This window comes from Furipterus horrens, unplaced genomic scaffold (assembly GCF_987537825.1).
Source record: "Furipterus horrens unplaced genomic scaffold, mFurHor1.1.pri manual_scaffold_3, whole genome shotgun sequence".
Taxonomy (NCBI): Eukaryota; Metazoa; Chordata; class Mammalia; order Chiroptera; family Furipteridae; genus Furipterus; species Furipterus horrens.
The window spans coordinates 155061496-155081511 of NW_028327173.1; the positions used below are offsets into that span (position 1 = coordinate 155061496).

A 20016-nucleotide genomic window follows, 5' to 3' on the forward strand; every position below is an offset into this window, starting at 1 on the left:
AGAGAGCTCCTTTTAAAAAGTCAACTTTTGAAAATACCCAACTTGTAATTTATGACTCTCCACCTATATTTAGTCTAGATATTTATTTTTATCGGCACTCACAAGACTAGTACATTCAGATGTAGGCAGTTCTATCTACTCTGATGTGATGTTCTGCACCTGTGGGTGTTTGTCAATGGGAAGTTTATTGGCCCTTCACTGGGCTTCCAAACAGGAATAGAAGAACATGATTCCAAGAGCCAATAACAAAGCCCTTCAAAGACTCATCAGCACTGCAACATACCTGATCACTCAGTGTCGGGGATAAATTCACCTTCAAAAATCTGAATGTCAGCACAGGAATAACTGAAGCCACTGTTGTTAGGAGAATAACAAGCCAGATACACTTTTGGCTCAAGGAATGTCGTGCATTTCCTATCATTAAAGAAAAATATATGTTGAGGTTATAAATAGAATTGAATTATTGCATTAACAGGCTTGTTGTCTATTTCCGTAAGACCTTTTTTGTAATGGTGAGGTTTGTAGTACCTAGGGAAAGCACTAGGTGTCTTTTCCACTTTATAGTATGTTCAGTGGTGATGAGGGGAAGGCAAGAGTGATAACTCTTGGTAGCTACTTGTGGCCTGACCACTTGGAGATGGCCAGCTGGTGCCAAGAACTCTCTTATCCAGGTTCAGTCCAGCTTCATTCATGAAGCATAATGCTCTCTTCCAGTTTTTAGATCCCTTGACTACAAAGCAGCCATTATTTCTAAAAGGCACATATACTCTAGCAGTTGAGGCTTATATGCCATCATCAGCTAAGGAGAAAGGGGAGGAGGGGCTGGGAGGGAAGTAGTGGTGTGAACTTCAAAGAGAAAGAAGGCAATTCACAAGGAGACGGAGAAGTAGGAGGGGGGGACCCACCAAAAAATGGAATTATCTTCTGGAGGGTAGGCTCCTTGTAGTACAGGCTTCCCCTGCTATGTGAGTGTCCTAGGAACCCATCTGTATCAGTGCACCAGCTGATGTTGTTGTGAGAGGCTGCATTTGGGTTCAGTGAATTTTTTTTGGAGACTTTCAATGACCTTACCCATTTCATGATGGGTGATTTACGAATATACCTGCCCACACCACACTGAGTGTTCAGCAGTTTTTTACCAAAAACAACGTCATGACCCTCGTGCCCCACCCCCCTATTCACCCAATCTCTCCCCCCTCCCCAAGCAACATCTTTTTTGTTTCCCTGGATGAAAAAAGTCCTTAAAGGTTGAAATAGTTTGCCAGTGTAGAAGAGGTGAAACAAAAAATGGCAGAAGCACTCAAAGGCATCAAAATTGATGAGTTCAAAATTGTTATGAGCAGTAGGAATAAAACATCTCAATAGCTGTATTGCATAAATGGAGAGTACTTTTAAGGTGACTAAAGTTTAAACATGTAAGGATACGTACACATTTTTTAATAAGTTCCTTTTGGAGGAGTTTCTCATAAATGCCTGGTAAAAAAATGTTTGCTGGACTGTCTGTAACAATGGACACACGGAGGCCTTTGATCAAATGGGTCTTGCTAGGTTCCTCCCTATCACATCTAGTTTATATTAAACTATAGCTTTCTGTGATGATAGCTCCCTTCCTGGAGCAGGTCTTCTATCTAAATGTTTAGGCAGTTAGGGGGAAGGTCAAAGGTTCTTTCTGAGTTTTTTGTTTTTTAAAAATAACCAGCTTAAAATAATCAATATCCAAAAAAGGCATATACTGGGGTGGCAAACTTTGCTCGCCCTCACTATGATATCAAAACCACACACTATTGCCCTGGTTGGTGTAGCTATTTCCAGTGAGGGCACATGCTTGTGTTGCGGGCCAGGTCCCCAGTTGGGGACCTCTAGGCATGGCTGGGAAAAAAAAACAGCTCTACTTTAAAACCACACTCCTGTTTGCTTCTGGCTACTAAGGAATTTGTTGTTGTTGTTAAACCTCAGTGTTGATCTAACTTTTGAAAAGTCTCATTGGAGTTCAGTAATTAATTCCTGGAATTAATTAGCTGGAGAGAGTGGTCCACACACAAACTACTTTCTCCTGTTGAGGCATTCCAGTCTCATTATGCATTCTAAAATGCTTTCTGAGGACTGGAAATCTTCTAGTCAATGCACTGAACTTTCAGATTTGGCAACCAAAAAAAAAAAAAAAAAATAGTTTTAATGTCTCTCTTTCCTAATATGCTTATTTTTATTCACAACCACCATGTTTTTTCTACATGGCTGGAATCTTTTGGTAAACAAAGTATTAATATTACATATTAAGTAAAAGTGGTACAATTTAAAATATCCATGTACATGCAGGGCAAGGCAAAAGTTGAAGAATAACATTCTTAAGTGTATGTGTGAATTTAATGGAATTACAATTTCAGGGGCCTTTGCATCATTGGAAATGTATAACACTATGGTTGCTCTTATCTTGTTTTCTACATGAACCAGTCTTCTAATAATTCTTTTGTAGATTGGATTCCCCAATTAGTAGATGCAAATTTCAGTCTTGCCTGCTTGAGCTCACAAAAGTTGTCACTGTGAGTCTCTCCTTTCCACAGTTTGCTGGGATGAACTCAAAAACATCATCATTACCAACTTCTCTCTCACACCCTCAAGACTTCAAAACTTCTGAGAAAGTATATTAGTAGCCCCACTGTGTAAAGTTCAGTGGCCCTTGCTAGGAATCATTTTGAAATATGGAGAGCAATGGTAGTATACTAATAAATAGACCAGATGTACACTTTTGTAGAATCACAGAATCTCAAGATTGTAAGGGATTTTAGGAGATGTGTTATTACCCATTTACTGGTCAAATCACTCTGCAATGTCCCCAAGCCACATTCGCTTGGATCGCCACCATTATCATCATCATCATTATCATCATCACCATTATTGTTGGTTAACATGTTTTTAAACTACTACATAGAATGTCACATGCTAAGCATTTTATATATATATATATATTATCTCATTTAAGCCTTGCAAATTCCCTATGAAACTAGAAAATATTAATATTCCCAGTTTAGAAGCAAAGACATTAAGTCATGAAAAGGAAAGAAAACTTGCCCTAGGTCACAAAACTAGTAAGTGGTGGAGCTGACACTGAACCCTGGCTGTCTAACTACGGAGCCTACTCTTCATGACACTTACGGACTAATGACCCAAAACTTTTAGAAGGCTTTAAATTATACATAATTTTTTTCTTATCCTGATGCAAATAAGTTCCACTGGTAATCTTTGCAAAGATGTTGGTGATAATGTGACATAAAACACACATTTTCTTTCTCTTTCTCTTTTCCTCTATCATACATTAACTTTTCCCAGGTCTTGGGTAAGCCCTTATACCTATCTATGCTGTGCCTCTTGTTTTCAAAGAGGCAGTTTACTTCATCTGGGCTGCTGGAGTAGCTATCTCAGTGATTCTTCTGCATCTGGTAAGGACAGCAGAAGCTACTCTTTTAGAGCTCTTTTCAAGCCTGGAAGACTTCAGATGCCTCTGATGCAATCAATTCCTAGAGAAAAAGACTATTGGTCACTCCTAGTCCCACCTAACACAGAAAATAAATTACAAAGGCAAATAAATGACAGCATGACACTAGGCCCCGGGAGATAATAGGATTCACTTACCAACAAATGGAAACTGGTTTGGGAAGATGCCAAAGATGCCATTACTGTGCATTGTAAATAAAATAGAGAAGTAAGTGGCAATGCTGCCCCATATGAAGACGTGATTAATGAAAGTCCAGTAACTGGTATCCAAGGCTATCTGTAAATAAAGTCAAATACAAGGGGGAGATCTTTGAGGATTAAAAGAGCATCATTTTACTGAGTGATATTCCCCCAGAGCTGCTCTGTGAAAAATGATTGTACCTGTTTGGCTCCCAACCAACTAGGGGCACTTCCACTTTGTACACAACACAGGAGACTGACTTGACATTTCTGCTGGACAGCTGACTTTAGAACTTATATCTGCAAGCCATTATATCTGTCAAGGTCGAGTCAGAATCAGGTAATAAAATGTTAAACTTCTTTTAAGAGAGAAATAAGAAAGCAGAATAGGTTCTAATTTCAATGTTACATTATAACTTGCTTTTAAAAACTTGTTTGATGGAAAAAAATATTTTCCATAGTAACCAAGTGCAATATTTTATAATCTGTACATAAATTTTCACGACCGTTTTTTACACAGCCATAATCTGTTTTACATCAATATTTTACCTCATTTTGATTATCCTGTCTCTTAAATTATTCAAATAACAACAAGGAAAAATCCTTAATCTTCTTCTGACATACATTTCAGAAGCTGGTTCATAGTGCCCCGGGGGCACATTCACAACCCCTCTCCTTTCCAATAACTTGCTGCGGCTTACAGCTGTAAAAAGAGTGACCTGCTATCAGAAAGTCAAGGAAGTCACTGGTGAAGCACCATTGTGTCCTCAGAGAAAAACAAATAGGTTCTGACATAATTATTTGCATTTCAGAGGTTCCACACGATCCAAGTAAAGGTTTGCTCCTTTCTAGCAGAGTCTGGTGCAAGACAACAGGTGTCTCGCCTGCCTGAGAGGACACCACTTACATTGTAAATAGATCCTTCTCTGCATTGGAGATATACTTCCATTTCCCACTTTAAGTTTACTGTCTTTTAAAATATTGCTCCATTAATAGAATGTTGGAAACCTTGGATGTAAACTGCAGGGGTTATAAAGGGAAAGCATTTTATTTCTTCAAGAGACATAAGAACAGAAAGCTCTGCCACCCATGCCTCAGCAAAGAGACACTGGTTTTCCAGCTTGTTTGCCTACTAAGACATTAGACAAAATCTCCAAATCTACCTTCTACCATCTGTCAGTTCATCACCATCCATGGACACCAATAACCTGGACTGTGTCAGTAGGCAGAGAAAAATTACTACAAATTTAAGACTCAAATAAAGAAAAAGAACAAACCAAGAACAAGTGGCTCCTATTAAGGCAGAACTAATGGAAAAAACAGACAAGTACTGTAACAACAATAATTTTAAAATGTAAAGCGAATTCTTAAGGGAATGCAATTAGATCACAGAAAAAGATATGGAAGGAAAAAAGCATTATTTCTGAAATTAAAAATTCAATAGAGAAACAAAATAAGAATAATCACTGATGAGAACTGAATTAATATTCTGGAAAAAACAAGTCAAAATAACTTATCACAAAAGAGAGCAAAAACTTGAAGAAATAGAAATCACGTGCAAAAAAAATATGTGAGACAGAGATGGCAAATCCAGAGATGTCAGATTCATAGGTCCAATATACAAAAAAATGAAATTTTAGAAAATAAATAAATAAAAAGGTAACGATCAAAGAAATAACAAGAAAATTGCCCTGTTATAACAAGCAGCAAAGATTTTCATATGTGGGGGAGCAATCTAAATCCAAAGCAAATTAATGAAAAAAGTCACATTCTGGTGTCATTTGCAAAGTCCAAAGATAAAGAACACATGCTTCTAGACAGAGAAGATATTACTTACAAAGGAAAGAGAATCAACATAATATCAAACTGTTGAAACTGGAATATAGTAGAACAATTTCAACAAGGTTTTTAAAGAAAAAGGCTTTGACTCAAGAATCTTATGCCCATTCAATATGGCATTTAAATGTAAAGACAAAGAAAATCTGCCTTTTCTGAAGAAATTACTCAAGGAAATTGCTGTAACCAAAAAAATAATAATAATAATTCAGAACAAAGAATTCGAAATAGTGGAAGACAAAAATACTTTAAAGTGGTGGTGAGCAATGATTCTTGAAATTTAGAGTTGGCTCTAAATGAGTAACAATGTGAGTATGAACTGTAGTATTAATTTAGAAAGAATTCTGCAACAGTCAAAACATATGTTAGAGGAGCATTTAACAACATCCTGGAACAAGAATTTTAAATTATTAATGTTCAACAGTTGGGAAGGGGAGTGGGACAAGAGAGAGAGTAAAAACATTTCCAAAACTGTTTAATTTGGAAGTGAGGGAAGGTGTTGAACAGAATAGTAAAACATTGGGTGGAGGATACAGTTATTTAGTTTTCATGTGTTAGTATGGAAATAAAGACTTAACTGATTATGAAAATGGGGAGAAATCCCTAGTAAACTGGAAATTCAATAGTAAAAGTTATAAATTATTCATAAGTAGGATATTAAAAATTCAGTGTACTAGTATATGCATTGCAGCATTGCTTCAACAATGAGAGAAAGAAAGAAAGAAAGAAAGAAAGAAAGAAAGAAAGAAAGAAAGAAAGAAAGAAAGAAAGAAAGAAAAGGAAACATCCTGAATGTCTATCATTAAAAGATGGATGAATAAATTATTATATACCCATGTTATAAAATTCTGTGCAACTCTTTAAAATATTATGATAGTTGAATATGTTGATTTGGAAAGCTGTCTAGCATATCACAGACATTACAGGGATTTCTCTTAAATACATATGTGTGTGTGTCTCAAAGCAAAGGAAATATGGAAGTATTAAGGAATAGTAATCATAATAGTAGTTAACCAGGGAAGTATAAGGAAGAAAAGGAAGATGGTTGATTTTATTTTAGACACTCCATATTGTTTGAAATGTTAAAAGGAGAACTTCATAATTCAAATAACTTAAGGAAACTGATATTTTAAAAATAGCCCTGGCTGGTGCGGCTCAGTGGATTGAGCGCCAGCCTGCGAATTGAAGCATCACCAGTTCGATTCCAGGTCAGGGTACATGTCTGGGTTGCGGACCAGGTCCCCGGTTGGGGGCGTGCGAGGGACAGCCACACATTGATGTTTCTCTTCCTCTCTTTCTCCCTCCCTTCCCCTCTCTCTAAAAATAAAATAAAATATATTTTTTTAAATGGACACTGGTAAAGTTTGGCCAATAGCATTAGCAGAATACATACATAAGATTCATAACTGTAATTATAGACCATGAAAATTTCATGGGGATTGTTACCATAATGACAAGTTAAACCTGACAGCAAGAAAAGGATAAGAATGCCATTATCAAAGTGAGCTTATTCACAAAATTCCTGAAACTCATTGTTCTGTATATACAGGACAGCAGTTTTCACTGAAGGCAAAATTGCTAAGCTTTTATAAACATTTACGCACTCAGGTCTGAAAATTCTATGGTAAAGCAAATATTTGCAGGGCTTCCTAGAAATAAAAATAAGTGTTAGACTGAAATGACAGGACTTAACCTATATATTCCTTAAATTGAAATTGTGATGTTGAAAGAGAATCTGTGTGTTTATCCTCTATTAACAGAATTTTCCTCCCATTTTATTCAAGGATGATGTTAGTGTCCTAGGTAGCCCTTCATGGAGGAAAGAGGTGGACTATGCATTCCCTGTAGCTCCTAGGTATTGCAGGAAGGCCCCAGTTTCCCATTTTCTTTATAAAAAAGGGAGGCCTACGTGGCTTTAGAGTTGGGGATCTGAGGTCAGATCTGTGTTTAAATCCTGGATCATCATCTTCTGTGTGACTTGAACTGTAACTTGTTTATTTTTTTCATCTATTGTAATCGTATCTATGTTTTAGAGGACTGTGAATGAAGAGAAATAAATGAGATAATGGAATTACCTCAGTAACAATCCCTTTATATAGGAAATGTTTGATTACTGGGAGCTGCTGCTGTTACTCCAAAAACCAGAAACCCTGGCAGAAGCAAGTGGGCCAAATTTGCTTTTAGTATACCTATAGACTCCTTCCTCTGTCGTTCCGGATATTCTCTGTCTTCCAAATCCCAGTGCTCCTAGCTTTATGATCTCTCTTTCCTTCTCCTGTACAAACAAGAAAGTATCTAATATTTTTCATTATACTCAGTGTAACCTTTGTTCTCATACCGCCTAAAAATTTGCATTTTGACCAATAAAAGTCTTGATCCCAGACAACACTGGAGTAAGATGGGTCTGGGTTCCAATCTTGGATCTGGGACTCAGTGTGTGGCCTCAGACAAGTCATTTAACCTCTCTGAGCTCCGTCTTTAAGAAGGGACAATAATACCAACTTCACAGTGGCACTGCAAAATAAGTATAAGCATGTTACTCATAGTGGGAATGATGATACGGATTTCTGAAGGCTACCACCAAGGACAGGCTTGCTTTAGTCATCTGAGATTAGTTGGGCATTTAACTAATATAGTCGGGATAGTTGGGTACCTCAATCAAATTCTCCTCACTTCATTTGCTTAGCTTTAAACTCTCTCTTTGTATCCCTTGCCCTTTCGTTCATTTAGTAAATACTTGTTTGGATCTGACATTGTAGTTTAGAGGACAGTAATAAACAAAGCATGCCAGTTGGAAACTGTCATCCATTCTCCCCCATTCTGCTTCTAGCCCACCATCACTAGCTTGTATCTGTCTTATCTCATTCTCCTATCCAGAAAGTTCCTTAGTCTCCTGGCTGTTTCACGCCCCTCCGCACTCAGAAGTAATGGTGGGTACATGGGTGAGGGCAGGGAGAAATCAGATAGAGGAGAAACCTATGGAATGGGAGCATGTGGATAAGAGGATAAGACTTAGAAGACTTTAACCCTGTAACATGGCAAAGAGATCACAGCCATCAAACAGTGAGACCCAGAACTTCGTCTTCAGAAGTACAGCTTCATGTGTGTATTACTGCTTCTCAGTTATGCCGAAATACCTGTTCCCCAGCAATAACTGTGTTGTAGAAAATGCTTGCCTCACACTTTTAAAGAATACTCACAAAATGCCTTAAGAACATTCTCTTGAGAAATAAGACTACTGAATTCTAGTCTGAAACCTGCAATGCAGTCACTGTGTGATCTTAGGCAAATTATGGTCCCAGTTTGTTATATTGATTTTATTTAAAATTATACCTGTTATGTTTTTTGACACATGACCACCAATTCTTTGAAATCCCTCTCTCTAGAAAATGGAGCTTAATTCTTTTTCCCCTGAATGTGGGCTGGACTTAGCGATTCAGTTCTAATTAATACAGTATGAAAAGGGAAACAGTTAGTTTACAATGGAGAAACCTGAATATCATCTGAACTAAGTAACCGAGATCAGTATCACCAATAATAAAGTATGTTGATGTCGTAGGCTCCCTGATTGGAGGCAACAAGAACGCATCTCTGTGATTCTTCCCCAAAATCCAAAACCTCAGTCTATTACTAAGAAAACATCAAAAAACAAAAAACAAAAAACCCAGGGATATTCTACAAAATACCTGACCCTCTTCAAAAGTGTTAAGGTCATGAAAGACAAGGAAAGAGTAGAAAATTGTCAGAGAGGAAACGAAGGAGGCATGACAGCTGAATGCAACATGAGATTCTGCAACAGGAAAAGGTCATTAATGGCAAAACTGAGGAAATCTGTAGTTCAGTTAATGGTACTGTGCCAGGGCCAATTTCATAGTTTTGACAACTGCACACTGGTTATGTTAGATGTTCATATTAACATTAGAGAAGAGGTAGGTGGACCACGGCTGCCCTTGAGGATGAAGGCAGAGACTAGAAGGGAGACACGAAATATCAATTATGCCTGAACCAAACGGACCGGGATAGTCCCACCCCAAATGAGGGGTCAACGGCTACTCTGAGTCCTAAGTATGAATCCTCTGAGAAAGCATGGGTACCATTCTTATAAAACCTTGAAAATTAAAGGTAAGACATTGTGAATAGTTTGATATTTAAAACTCTAAATTACAGAATGCAAAATTCTGTGATCTTTTTTGTAAATATACAATGTGTTCAAAGTAAGATTGTTTCTATGAGCCCTCAACTTGTGAAAAAAGAAGAAATGTAATGGTAGCATTCAACTATCATAAGAACCGTGTGCTTTATGGGGAAAACAGCTTCTAAGTCTAAAGTTAATATAGAAACATAGCACTGGCATCGCTGTGATAAGAGTATAAGAAAATAAATTATGGACAAGCAAAAGGAAAAAGAGAAAAAGATGTATAAGAATACCAACAGATTTTTTTTTAATTAAAAAAATGAAGTCAATCAAAAATTGTAGGGTTAATTTTGAAAGCTAGTTTCAGTAAAAAACATAATGCCTGTTACAACTACAATAAATTTTCCAGGTAAATTTTTGCCCTTATTTTTATATAGCATATAATGTTAAGGACAGTTTGGAGAACAGTTTCTCTTTGCTTTTTTCTTCAGATATTGGCCCTTTATCCAGTGACTACCTTTCAAATCATCTCTTGGAGCACCAAGTAACAGGCTGACCTGGAGGCGAATAAGCTGTTACCACTAAAAGGATGTCCCTGTACATCCCACAACCACTCTCCACTGCAAGGAGAATCCAGAGAAGTGGAAACGTGCCCTCATGACAAGGAGTAGATCACCCAATTCTCTGGGCTGGAACTATAAGAGTATACACTGAGTTTGCTCAGGGATTAAAAGGCAGCAAAACAAGAGACATTGGAGTGCCCAATATAGTGGCAAGAGCTGTAAGAAAAGATGAAGCAATAGCTTCTTGTGAGGTGATAATAGACCTTTGCCCAGTAATGGACTCCCCTGCTGAATGCCTTAGCTAATCTGATGCTTCCAAGTCACTCTGTAATTTCCTCCTCCACTGCAGAATCGAACACAGGGGAGCTGGGCTTGGAGGGTTCACAAAGCACCAGCATGCTTTACTTAGTTGTAAAACAGACAAACAGAACTCCTTTTTGAGTGGAGAAATCTGGTTCTGCTTTTGGATACTACCTGTCTGACTGTGAATTTTGAACTTCCAAGATGTCAACTGTTAGATGGCTTTGGTATGGACTTAATGATACTCACTCAGATGGGCCAAGAAATGGAAAAGATGCCCTTTTAAAGCAATATGTTTACATTTGAGTCTTTCAATCTAATAAATATTTATTGGATCATGAAGAAAAAGTCTGAGTTTAATGAGATCTTTTGTTGGATGTGAGCAGCTTTGTAAAAGATTGTTTATAGGCTAGAAAAAGGTCTGACCAAAGGCAATTCAAACTCTATAAAAATTAAGTCCTTGATTGATACTTTCCCCTTAAAAATAAAAACAAACAAAAAACCCAAAACAAAAACAAAAAACAGAAGTCACATTGCTTTCTGTACCCACCCAGAGCTACAGTTTTTAATGGACAGAAAGCTTTTGTGAATTCTAACTTATATCCAATAGTATCATCCCTCGTCTGCATTAAAAAGGAAAAAGAAACAGAACTCAACATGTCCAGCAGAAGAAAATCAATGGAACATCAAATTTAGAGGTGCCACAAAAACGCCACTGAACCTCTTGAATAATTCCAAGGAAAGATATTGCCAAATAAACTTTAGATCTCACTTAAAATGCGAAAAGTATGAAGTCTTACGGAAAAGTTCCTCTTTCTGTCATAAGTGGAAAATTTTTCTTCTTCAAGCACCAGAAGGAGGTAGTAGTATAATCATATCTCCTTACTGACAATGTTCAACCCCAAGAAGTGATTCAATTGCGAGGTTTCTACTGACGTGGTTATAGGCACCTAATGCCAGTTTTCTACATCTGATAATTTATGTGAAAGCTTCTTGTTTCTTTCTTTTTCTTTTCAGTTTTATTGAAGAATAATTGATGTGCACCACTATATAAGTTTAAGGCATACAATAAGAGGGTTTGATGTACATATATTGTGAAATGAGTACCCCAACAGGTTCAACTAGCATCCATCTCAAAATGCGTAGTTAAAAAAAGAAACCCAGCATTCCTGTGGGATATCTTCTTCTCCAAGAAGTAGAAAAATTAGTCAACAATGAAACAGAATTTTAAAAGTTGTAAAGCCATCAAGATAAGAGCTTTTCACCAACAGGGTTACCTGCACGCTGACCACAATGATCAGAGATGTGGCCATGGTGACCGCAAAAGACTGGTAGTCGGTAACTTGCTGCCCGTCTTCTCCAGCCATGTTGTAAAAGGCCCCATAGGGAATGAAGAAAAGGGTCAATGAGGTGTAGATTCCATGTGCCATGCAGATTAAAAATTTACTCTTGTTAAAAAGTAGATTCAGCTGCCCAGGTTTGTAGAGCTGGGGACAATCCATGCTGTTCAGATCACTTACGTCCTGTCAACAAAGTGTTAGTTACATCAGCAAAGGAGGCTTGAGGAGAAATCAGAGAGGCCCTGAATTCCCTATCTCCAGAAATAGTAATGCACGTCTAAGCATGCTCTCATCTGCACTACTCATTATCTTGTTTTCATTCCCACAATAACCCAGAGGATACTAAAATGGTCCCTATTTTATAAAGGAGGAACTTGAGTCTCCAAGAGAGATTCATGAGAGGTTACACAGCTCTTATAGCAAGGCGAAAACTTTGACTTGCACCCAGATGTTTGACTTCACATGGAAGTTTCTTTCCTGCACTCTTCTGCAGCTGCCCTCAGATCCCAGGATTCTAGTACACCATGTGCCGTCAGTGGGCCTCAGGGTTAATTGCCAGGTAAGTGAGTGGTAGTGACTTGGTAAGGGCAGCAGAGAGCTGCAGAGTTGGATTTGGCCAATCAGAGTTCCCAACTTAGTGGGAGAGGGTGAGCAGGAGGAGGGGAATCAGGGAAAGGGAAAAATTGCATGTGGGATTCTAGGTGGGAAGGGAGCTGAGCCTGAAGAGTGAGTGTTCTGCCCAGTGAAGACGTCAATGGTGTTCAGGACAAAGAATTTCCACAGAATAAGATGGCATCATGTTTGGCCCAAATGGGGGTCCTGGGAGAAACTAAAACAGTGCTTCTCAAACTTAATGTACATGCAAATCACCCAGGGAGCAGAGTATGATTCAATAGGTCTGGGGTGGGGCCTGAGACTCTGCATTTCCAACCAGCTCCAAAGCTGATGACCACACTGTGAGCACCAAAGCCAATGCCAAAACCAAAAAGGATGGCAAGGATATCAAAGGACCATGGGTGGAGGAGAGGCAGCTGAAGAGCAAGGAACACAGCCATGAGCTCTGGGGGCAGAGCAAATTCCCCTTCCTGCTTGTGGGATGACCTGACTCTTGCTGAATGGGGTCACATGCAAAACACTGACATAGTCACTTCAGGAAGTCCTGTTTTGAGATGCTGTTGGGAGTTTGTTTCCTCAGTTCGGTGACTGGTCAAGTTATGTGCACAGATTTAGAAACCAGACAATCCTGAGTTCAAACCCAGGCTCTGCAGCTTAGCAGCTGTGTAGTCTTAGACCTTTTATGGAATCTGAGACTCAGTTTCATCATTTCTAGAAATGCTAACAACAGCACCTCCTGCATAGGATCACTGTCATTATTCATGGGTACATATTCTGCAGTGTACTTGTCATACCTTAATTAATAAATAACAGGTGTCTCTATACATAATAAATACAATAAGGAGAGTAACCGTAACAATGGTAATAGCGCAGCAAGCTCAGAGTTAAAGGACCTGGTGGCAGGCTGAATGCTATCACTTATTGGCTGTATGGGATTGGGCTGTGACTTGAACCTCTGAGCCTTGGCTTCCTCCTTATAAAATGAGTGACCTGTAGCTGATCACTGAGGCCCTTGAGCATAGCATTCCGTGATCTGTGATCAGTTTAAGGGCTAAAGTTGACAAAGCAGGAAAGGAAAGGAACAGACACCGAAGTGGATGGCAATAGAGGCCTTACTTCTTTTTTTTTTCCAAATTGCACAATAACCATCTTTTCCCAGAAACAGATTTATTTTATTTTATTCCACATTCTGAGAAGATACAAAGTACCAAGAAAAGAAACACTTGTTAACATGGGCACTTGGGAATGAAGGTGTTTAAATCCTTTATGTTTAAGGTCTTTAGGAGTTTATTTGTATAGAATTCCATAAATATGTCACTCAAAAACTGCCTTTTTTCATATGAAAAGTGAGACTTATAACTGACTACAAAGCCACAGAATAAGGGAGTGGAGTGAGCTCATAAAGTGAAGATTTATATTTTGCAATAGACGGCTTTGGGCCAGAAAATGAGGCCTCGCAAATGGGTCTAACAACAGCCTAGAGAAAATCTGGTCTCCTTAAAAAAAAAATTTTTTTTTAATAATACACTCTAACCCTGCCATGGAAACTCCTCTGGCTAGCCTTTCACTTCCCCAAGGGCAGCCAGACTTTTCCCCCTTCCAGGAAATACCCTCCAAGGCTCTCAGTGAGCCAAGGAGCCACCATTTTTGTAATTGATTTCCTCCCTTCCCTCCTCTCAAGCACACGTGCTAAACAAAAGAAGACTACAATACACTTCTTTCTCTGTGGCGAGGGGGCTGTGTCTTTCTTCCCCACGGGGAGGGTGCTCTGCTGACTGCAGTTCCCGTTATGGGCTGTGCTGGCCAAGGAAGTCTCGCCACAGATGCTAGCTCGCTGCACTCCCACCTGGTTCCATGTTTTTTTAATCTATCACTCCTGATTCTCTACACTCTCAGAGGCTAATACAACACTTTTCAGTGTGTGAGCCACAAGGCACTAATTCTGAGGCATATGAATAAGTGATATATGAAAAGTAGATAACTAGAAGTACAGTCACAGAAGTTGGGGAAATGCTGAACTACAATGAAGTTAAAAAGACTATTTCCTGCAGGACATCTCAGAGCTCTGAGAGGGTGGGGTGTGGATGTGGGGTATGAATCTCTAAGGGGAGAGTAGCCAAACTTTGATCAGAGAAACTTTTGGGGGTGGTAGGGGATATGGAAGCAGTTTTGACCCATGTGATACCTATTAAAACAACCGTACTCCTAAGTCTTTTTCTATGACTTGTATCTTCTACTTAAAAGTGAGAAGCAACTAAGAGGCATCAATAAGGCAAAATATAAATATAGAGAAAAGCACATACCTGGTCAAAAATCCCCATGGCTAAAACAGGAAGTGATGTATAGACAATGTTAAAAAGGGTAATGAACCACTGGTCATAGACAGTCTGAAAAGAAATAAAATATCAGTGAGAAACATCATCCACAGGAGTGAGAATATGTATTCATTTGTTTGCTCTTAAATGAAATATCTCAATTTCCTGAGGTGGGTAGGAGTTCAGTTTTGGAATCAGACAGACATGAATTCTCCCCCAGGCTCTGGCTCTTGTCAGCTCCACTACCTTAGTGGGAATCTAGATCTCTCTAGCCTTCCATCCATTTCTTCATATTAAAATGAAGCCGTGCTCTCCCTGCAGAGTTGCAGTGGGGATGAAAGGAGATGATCTAGACACAACACTGGACACATTTAAGGCCCTGAATTATTGTGGTAATTGTTATTTCGTTATCCAGTTTTTCAATGGCTTATATTGAGTCCAGTGGTCTAAGCCAAATGATATGCAAAGATCCACTAAAATCTTCAGAGGGAGATGCAGAAATTAACCTGTTAACGCTACCCTGTGCTCAAATGGAGAGTTTTTTCTTAGCAGAAGTTTAAAGTGTTATGAGCATGGAGCTAGTTGCTCAGGATACTGCATATAAACAAGATGATAAAAATATCCCCTCGCATCCATACAGAGTACTTCCTAGCATGAGCCTCACTAAAAGTCAATGAGACATATAAAACAGTAGTATATATGCATTTTGTTAATGAGCACATAGAGATGTAAAAGCAGAATCTTTCAGAGTTATAGAGCTTAAAACAGGCAAAGACAAAAATTAAAACCCAGGTCTCCAGCTCCTAAACAATAGCTATTCTACCACTTGTATCATTCATTCATTCACTATTTATTAAGAAACCACGATGTGCCAGGTACTGCTCCAAGCAATGGTAACACAATTTGATCACTCAGATAAAAATTCACCATGAAATTTGCATTTGAATGGCAATAAGGATAAGATTATATATATATATATATATATATATATATATATATATATATATATATATATGAATGAGTGAGTTAAAAGGTAATAAATATAAGAGAGAAAAGGGGAATAGGAAATGTGGGAGGGATGTAGTTGTTAAAAGGTGATTAGAGAGGGTCTCCCTGAGAAATGACATTTGAGAAAATGTAGTGTGTGACCTTACAAAGTCCCAGCACAGAGCAGAGTCTTAACAGTGTCCCAGATGCCAATTCCCGTCTACCCCAAAAGGTTACCAGAAGAGCAGAGTTTAGTCTCTCACTTCCTACTGATGAGAAAATGCATTCAATAACTCTACTTAGACATATGAGTCAAGAGGGTCTGCCTTCATGCATCAGGAGACACATGAAAATGCTTATTGCAGCACTGGTTGTAATGGCTCCAAACCAGAAACAACCAAGACATCCGTCAGGTGTGGAATGGAGAAAGACACTGTTATACAATACTGTCATAATGGAATACTATTGACTAATGAAAAGCAAGGAACTACAGCTACATCCAAAAACAGAATGAATCAAAATTATAGGTTAGCTGAGCAAAAGAAGCCAGACAAAAAAATATAATTCCACTTCAATAAAGTTAAAAAATGTGCCAGTTCTTTCTAGTTTGTCAAGAGGTTCATACTCATGGTAAAATTAAAAGACAAAGCAACATGGTGATTATAAACTGTCAGGGTAATGGTTTCCTGTAGAGAGTTGGAAAAAGGGTATGACTGAGGAAAGATAAGGGGAGCTTCTGGGAGTTAGGCAACATTCTGTTCCTTCAACTGGATCACAGGCGGGTGTTTGTTTACAATTTGTTAAGCTGACATTTATGTATTAGGTACTTTTTTTGTAGATTCTTTATATTTTACAATTAAAAAAGAAAACACATGACCTTCTTTAGTCATAGTCTGGCAAAACTTTGGACACACCCCAGGCCAATTAGATCAGTATCTTTGGGGGTAGTTTTAAAAATTTTCCAGGTAATTCACTGTGAAGCCAAGATTGATTATATTACTCACCTTCATCCAAAAAAAAAAAAAAAAAAAATGCAGTAGCTAACACAAAGCCTCCACTCCTAGATGATGGCATCTGACTTCCAGTCCTCAAACATGTTAATTCATTTCATGATTGCAGTTTGGAAAATACAAAAGGGGGAAAGCAGCCAAACTGAAATTTTGTAGTCCCAGGCAGAACCTCGTGCTGGTCAAATCACTTATTCTTCCACCTCATCTACTACCCAACTTCCACTCACAAAGAGAGATGTTTTCTGGTATGGGGAAGAACAAAAGAATCTGGGAAATTATGACATGCTAAACTGTAGTAGCTGATGGTCTGGCAGAAAATACCACCATCATCACAAACTGGCTAGCACTAAAACCTACAACTATTTCACAGCAGCATTTGTAAGTTGGCACTCAGATTTAAAGCTTCATTTCTCAACTGGAGTAAGGGAGGACAAGAAGGGAAAATCCATGAGAATAAAGCTTAAGTGAGTTTTTGCAATTTCTTGGAAGAGCTTTTACTGCCACGTAGGACCACAACAAGAAAAAGAAAATTAGCTGATATTTACTGAGCACCTGCTATGTGCCAGGCACAAGTTCAAGGGCTTTACATATACTGACTCAGGAAATCCTCACAACCCTGTGAGGTCAGTCCTACAAACAGCCCCAAATTACAGATGGGAAAACTGAGGCCCATCAAGGTTGGGAGATTGTTCAATGTCATATATTGAACACAAAGATTTTCAAAGAATGGTCTAAAAAACTTCTAGAGAATACACAATGTCAAAACTACTTTCACAAAGATACTAAGAAGTTATTGATTTGTCCTTTTCTCTCACATTCTCACAGGAATGTGTATGACTTGTAATAACACAACTGAATGCAGAAGCAGATATGAGGATTCATTCCAGGACCCAAGTCAGAAATCTGATATTTTTCTCCTTCTCTCCAATACCCCACATCAGATTAATTCCTAAATCCTACCAGTTTAACCATGCCAGATGGCTTGTGTTCCTGCCCAAGCCATGCCTCACTTCTGCAACTTGCCTCCTGTTGTCCCTTCCACTGGGCTGCCCACCTTCTTACTCCTCACCTCTTTCACTGATTGATCCTTGAAGGGCCAATCCATGGACAGGCCTTCCAGGAAGACTTTCTGAGCGCCACCCCCTCCCACCCTCCTGAGTTGGGTTTCAGCCACTCTTTAGCAGTCCCCCAACACTCCACACCCATACCTCACCACTTCATAATTGTCAGTTTACAATTATTTATGCGCCAGTTCCCAGCAGCACCTCCACTGCACTGCAAACTCCTTGGTAGCAGGTTATATGACTTATACTTCTGTGAACCTAACTTAGTGCCTAGATTATGGTGATTGTTCCACGAAAGGAAGATGATGTCTTAAAGGTAAATATATTAGAGTCAGAAGACAGAACTAGGTACTCTTGTATAAGACACTCAATCTCTGTGAGTCTTACAGAGCAATGGAGCAGAAAGAAAGAAGGAACTTTTATCATTTGCAACAACATGGATGGAACTAGAGAAAATTATGCTTAGCAAAATAAGCCAGGCAATAAAAGAAAAATACCATATGATATCACCTATTACAGGAGACTAATGAACAACACAAACAAATGAGCAAAATTGAACCAGAGGCATGTAAACAAGGAGCAGACTAACAGTAACAAAGGGGGATATAGGAGGGAGAGAAGAGGGTAAGAAGAGGAAAGCTCTAGTCAAAGAACATGTATAATATGACCCATGGACATGGACAACTGGGTGGGGACTGACTGTGGGAGAAGCAGTGGGCAGGGTGTGGGGAAGCAATAGGGAAAAAAGTGAGACAACTGTAATAGAAAAGCAAACAAACAAAAATTTTTAGTGGGGGGATAAAAATGAAAGCAAAATAAATTAATAAACGAGCCAGCAAATCCCCCCCACCAAGAAAAAACCCTCACATGTAGGACAGTGAATAAAAGAAAATATAAAGAATGGAAATGCAATTTTTGTGAATATTAGAAGGACAAAGATTTTCCTTCACACTCGGTATTTTTCTCCCTACCTGATCCTTCCAGAATTTGGTATTCTAAAGAAGTAAGTAATGACATAAGGCTCTTTGCATAAAACTAATAAGACCAGTTGTTAATAGAGGTTTTGTTAACCAAAACTTCGACTGGAATGTCATGCCTAAAGGAGGCATGTTTGGACTCTGGTTGTCACTAAAAAGCCCTGAGGAACTGGGATTGACTTTCAAAGGTAATAAAAGTCCACGAGGAAAAAGATCTGGTACCTTGGTTGGTTGTGTTGTTCATGGAAATCTTTCCAGGGAAGAAACGAAGGTTGCTTTCCTGAAAGATGACTAGAAGGAACCTTAAGGCACAGTGTAAAACCTAAAGGACTTGGAAAAGACAGGTTTTTACAGGCAAGGCTGAATGCAGGTATGTAGCTCGGCTTCTGTGCCCTGAAGGGCAGACTGAAAGTTACCCTAGAGGTTCTTTGTATAAGTTCCAGCAAAGCAGACTTAAAGATCATGTGATCATTTGCTGCTCCTGTTGTGTTTATGCAAATGAACAGGATAAATTAAAACTGGGCTTAATGCAGTCTCTTTTTAATGACAAGGAGGGTAATCTTAGGGAGAAAAATCGTGATTCAAGGAAAATCACAATGCTCAGTGGTAGACTATAAAGTAGTACAGCTAACTGTCTTTAAAGTTTCTTTTCATTTAAAGTTTGTTTTCATTTGAAAGTTAAAGTAGGTCTGTGACATCATCAAAGATGCTTAATTTACTGGCAAGAAGAATGTCAAATGTCTTGCAACTGGACGTCTTACCAATAAGACAGTCTCGCAGATTTAGAGACTGGTTTGTGGGTTATGTTCCATAAATTAACATGTGTGTTCTGTTTTCATAGGGCATAAGCCTATGATCTCATTACCTGAGTGATTGTCTGTACATATAGGCCTCACATAATCCTGTCTGCATCACTGCCTCCTGAGACTCAATGGTTTGGCGGAACTAAGTGGCTGGGTTGGTGAAGTATGGAGTGGTCTATGGGCTTCACTTTAAAACTGGTTTCTCTTTTCTTTCCTAATGGTTTGGACAGAAAGGGCCCAGAGGTCTGAGAGGAGGGAAACCTAAAATATTTCCCTCAGCCCAAACTAAGTATAGTGGGCAAAAGGGCTTTGGACAGGTGTGATGTGCCTTGCACACCTTCCTTCAAAGAAGTCTTTTTTTTTTTTTCCTGACGTGGGACATTGAAAAATTAATCCCTG

General features: G+C 38.7%; 1 protein-coding gene across 3 annotated transcripts in view; it reads right to left on the reverse strand.

Moving 5' to 3' along the window:
• ATP8B4 (ATPase phospholipid transporting 8B4 (putative)) overlaps positions 1 to 20016 on the reverse strand; it is a 247568-nt gene that overhangs the window by 33914 nt on the left and 193638 nt on the right. For 2 of the 3 annotated variants that reach the window (XM_090270584.1, XM_090270583.1), the window contains 4 exons: positions 14765 to 14848; positions 11784 to 12029; positions 3631 to 3769; positions 284 to 414 (listed from right to left, as the gene is read on the reverse strand). In XM_090270584.1, coding sequence (XP_090126710.1) covers positions 284 to 414; positions 3631 to 3769; positions 11784 to 12029; positions 14765 to 14848 — 600 coding nt within the window. The remainder of the gene's footprint in view (positions 1 to 283; positions 415 to 3630; positions 3770 to 11783; positions 12030 to 14764; positions 14849 to 20016) is intronic. The other variant, XM_090270585.1, reaches the window with a different exon arrangement.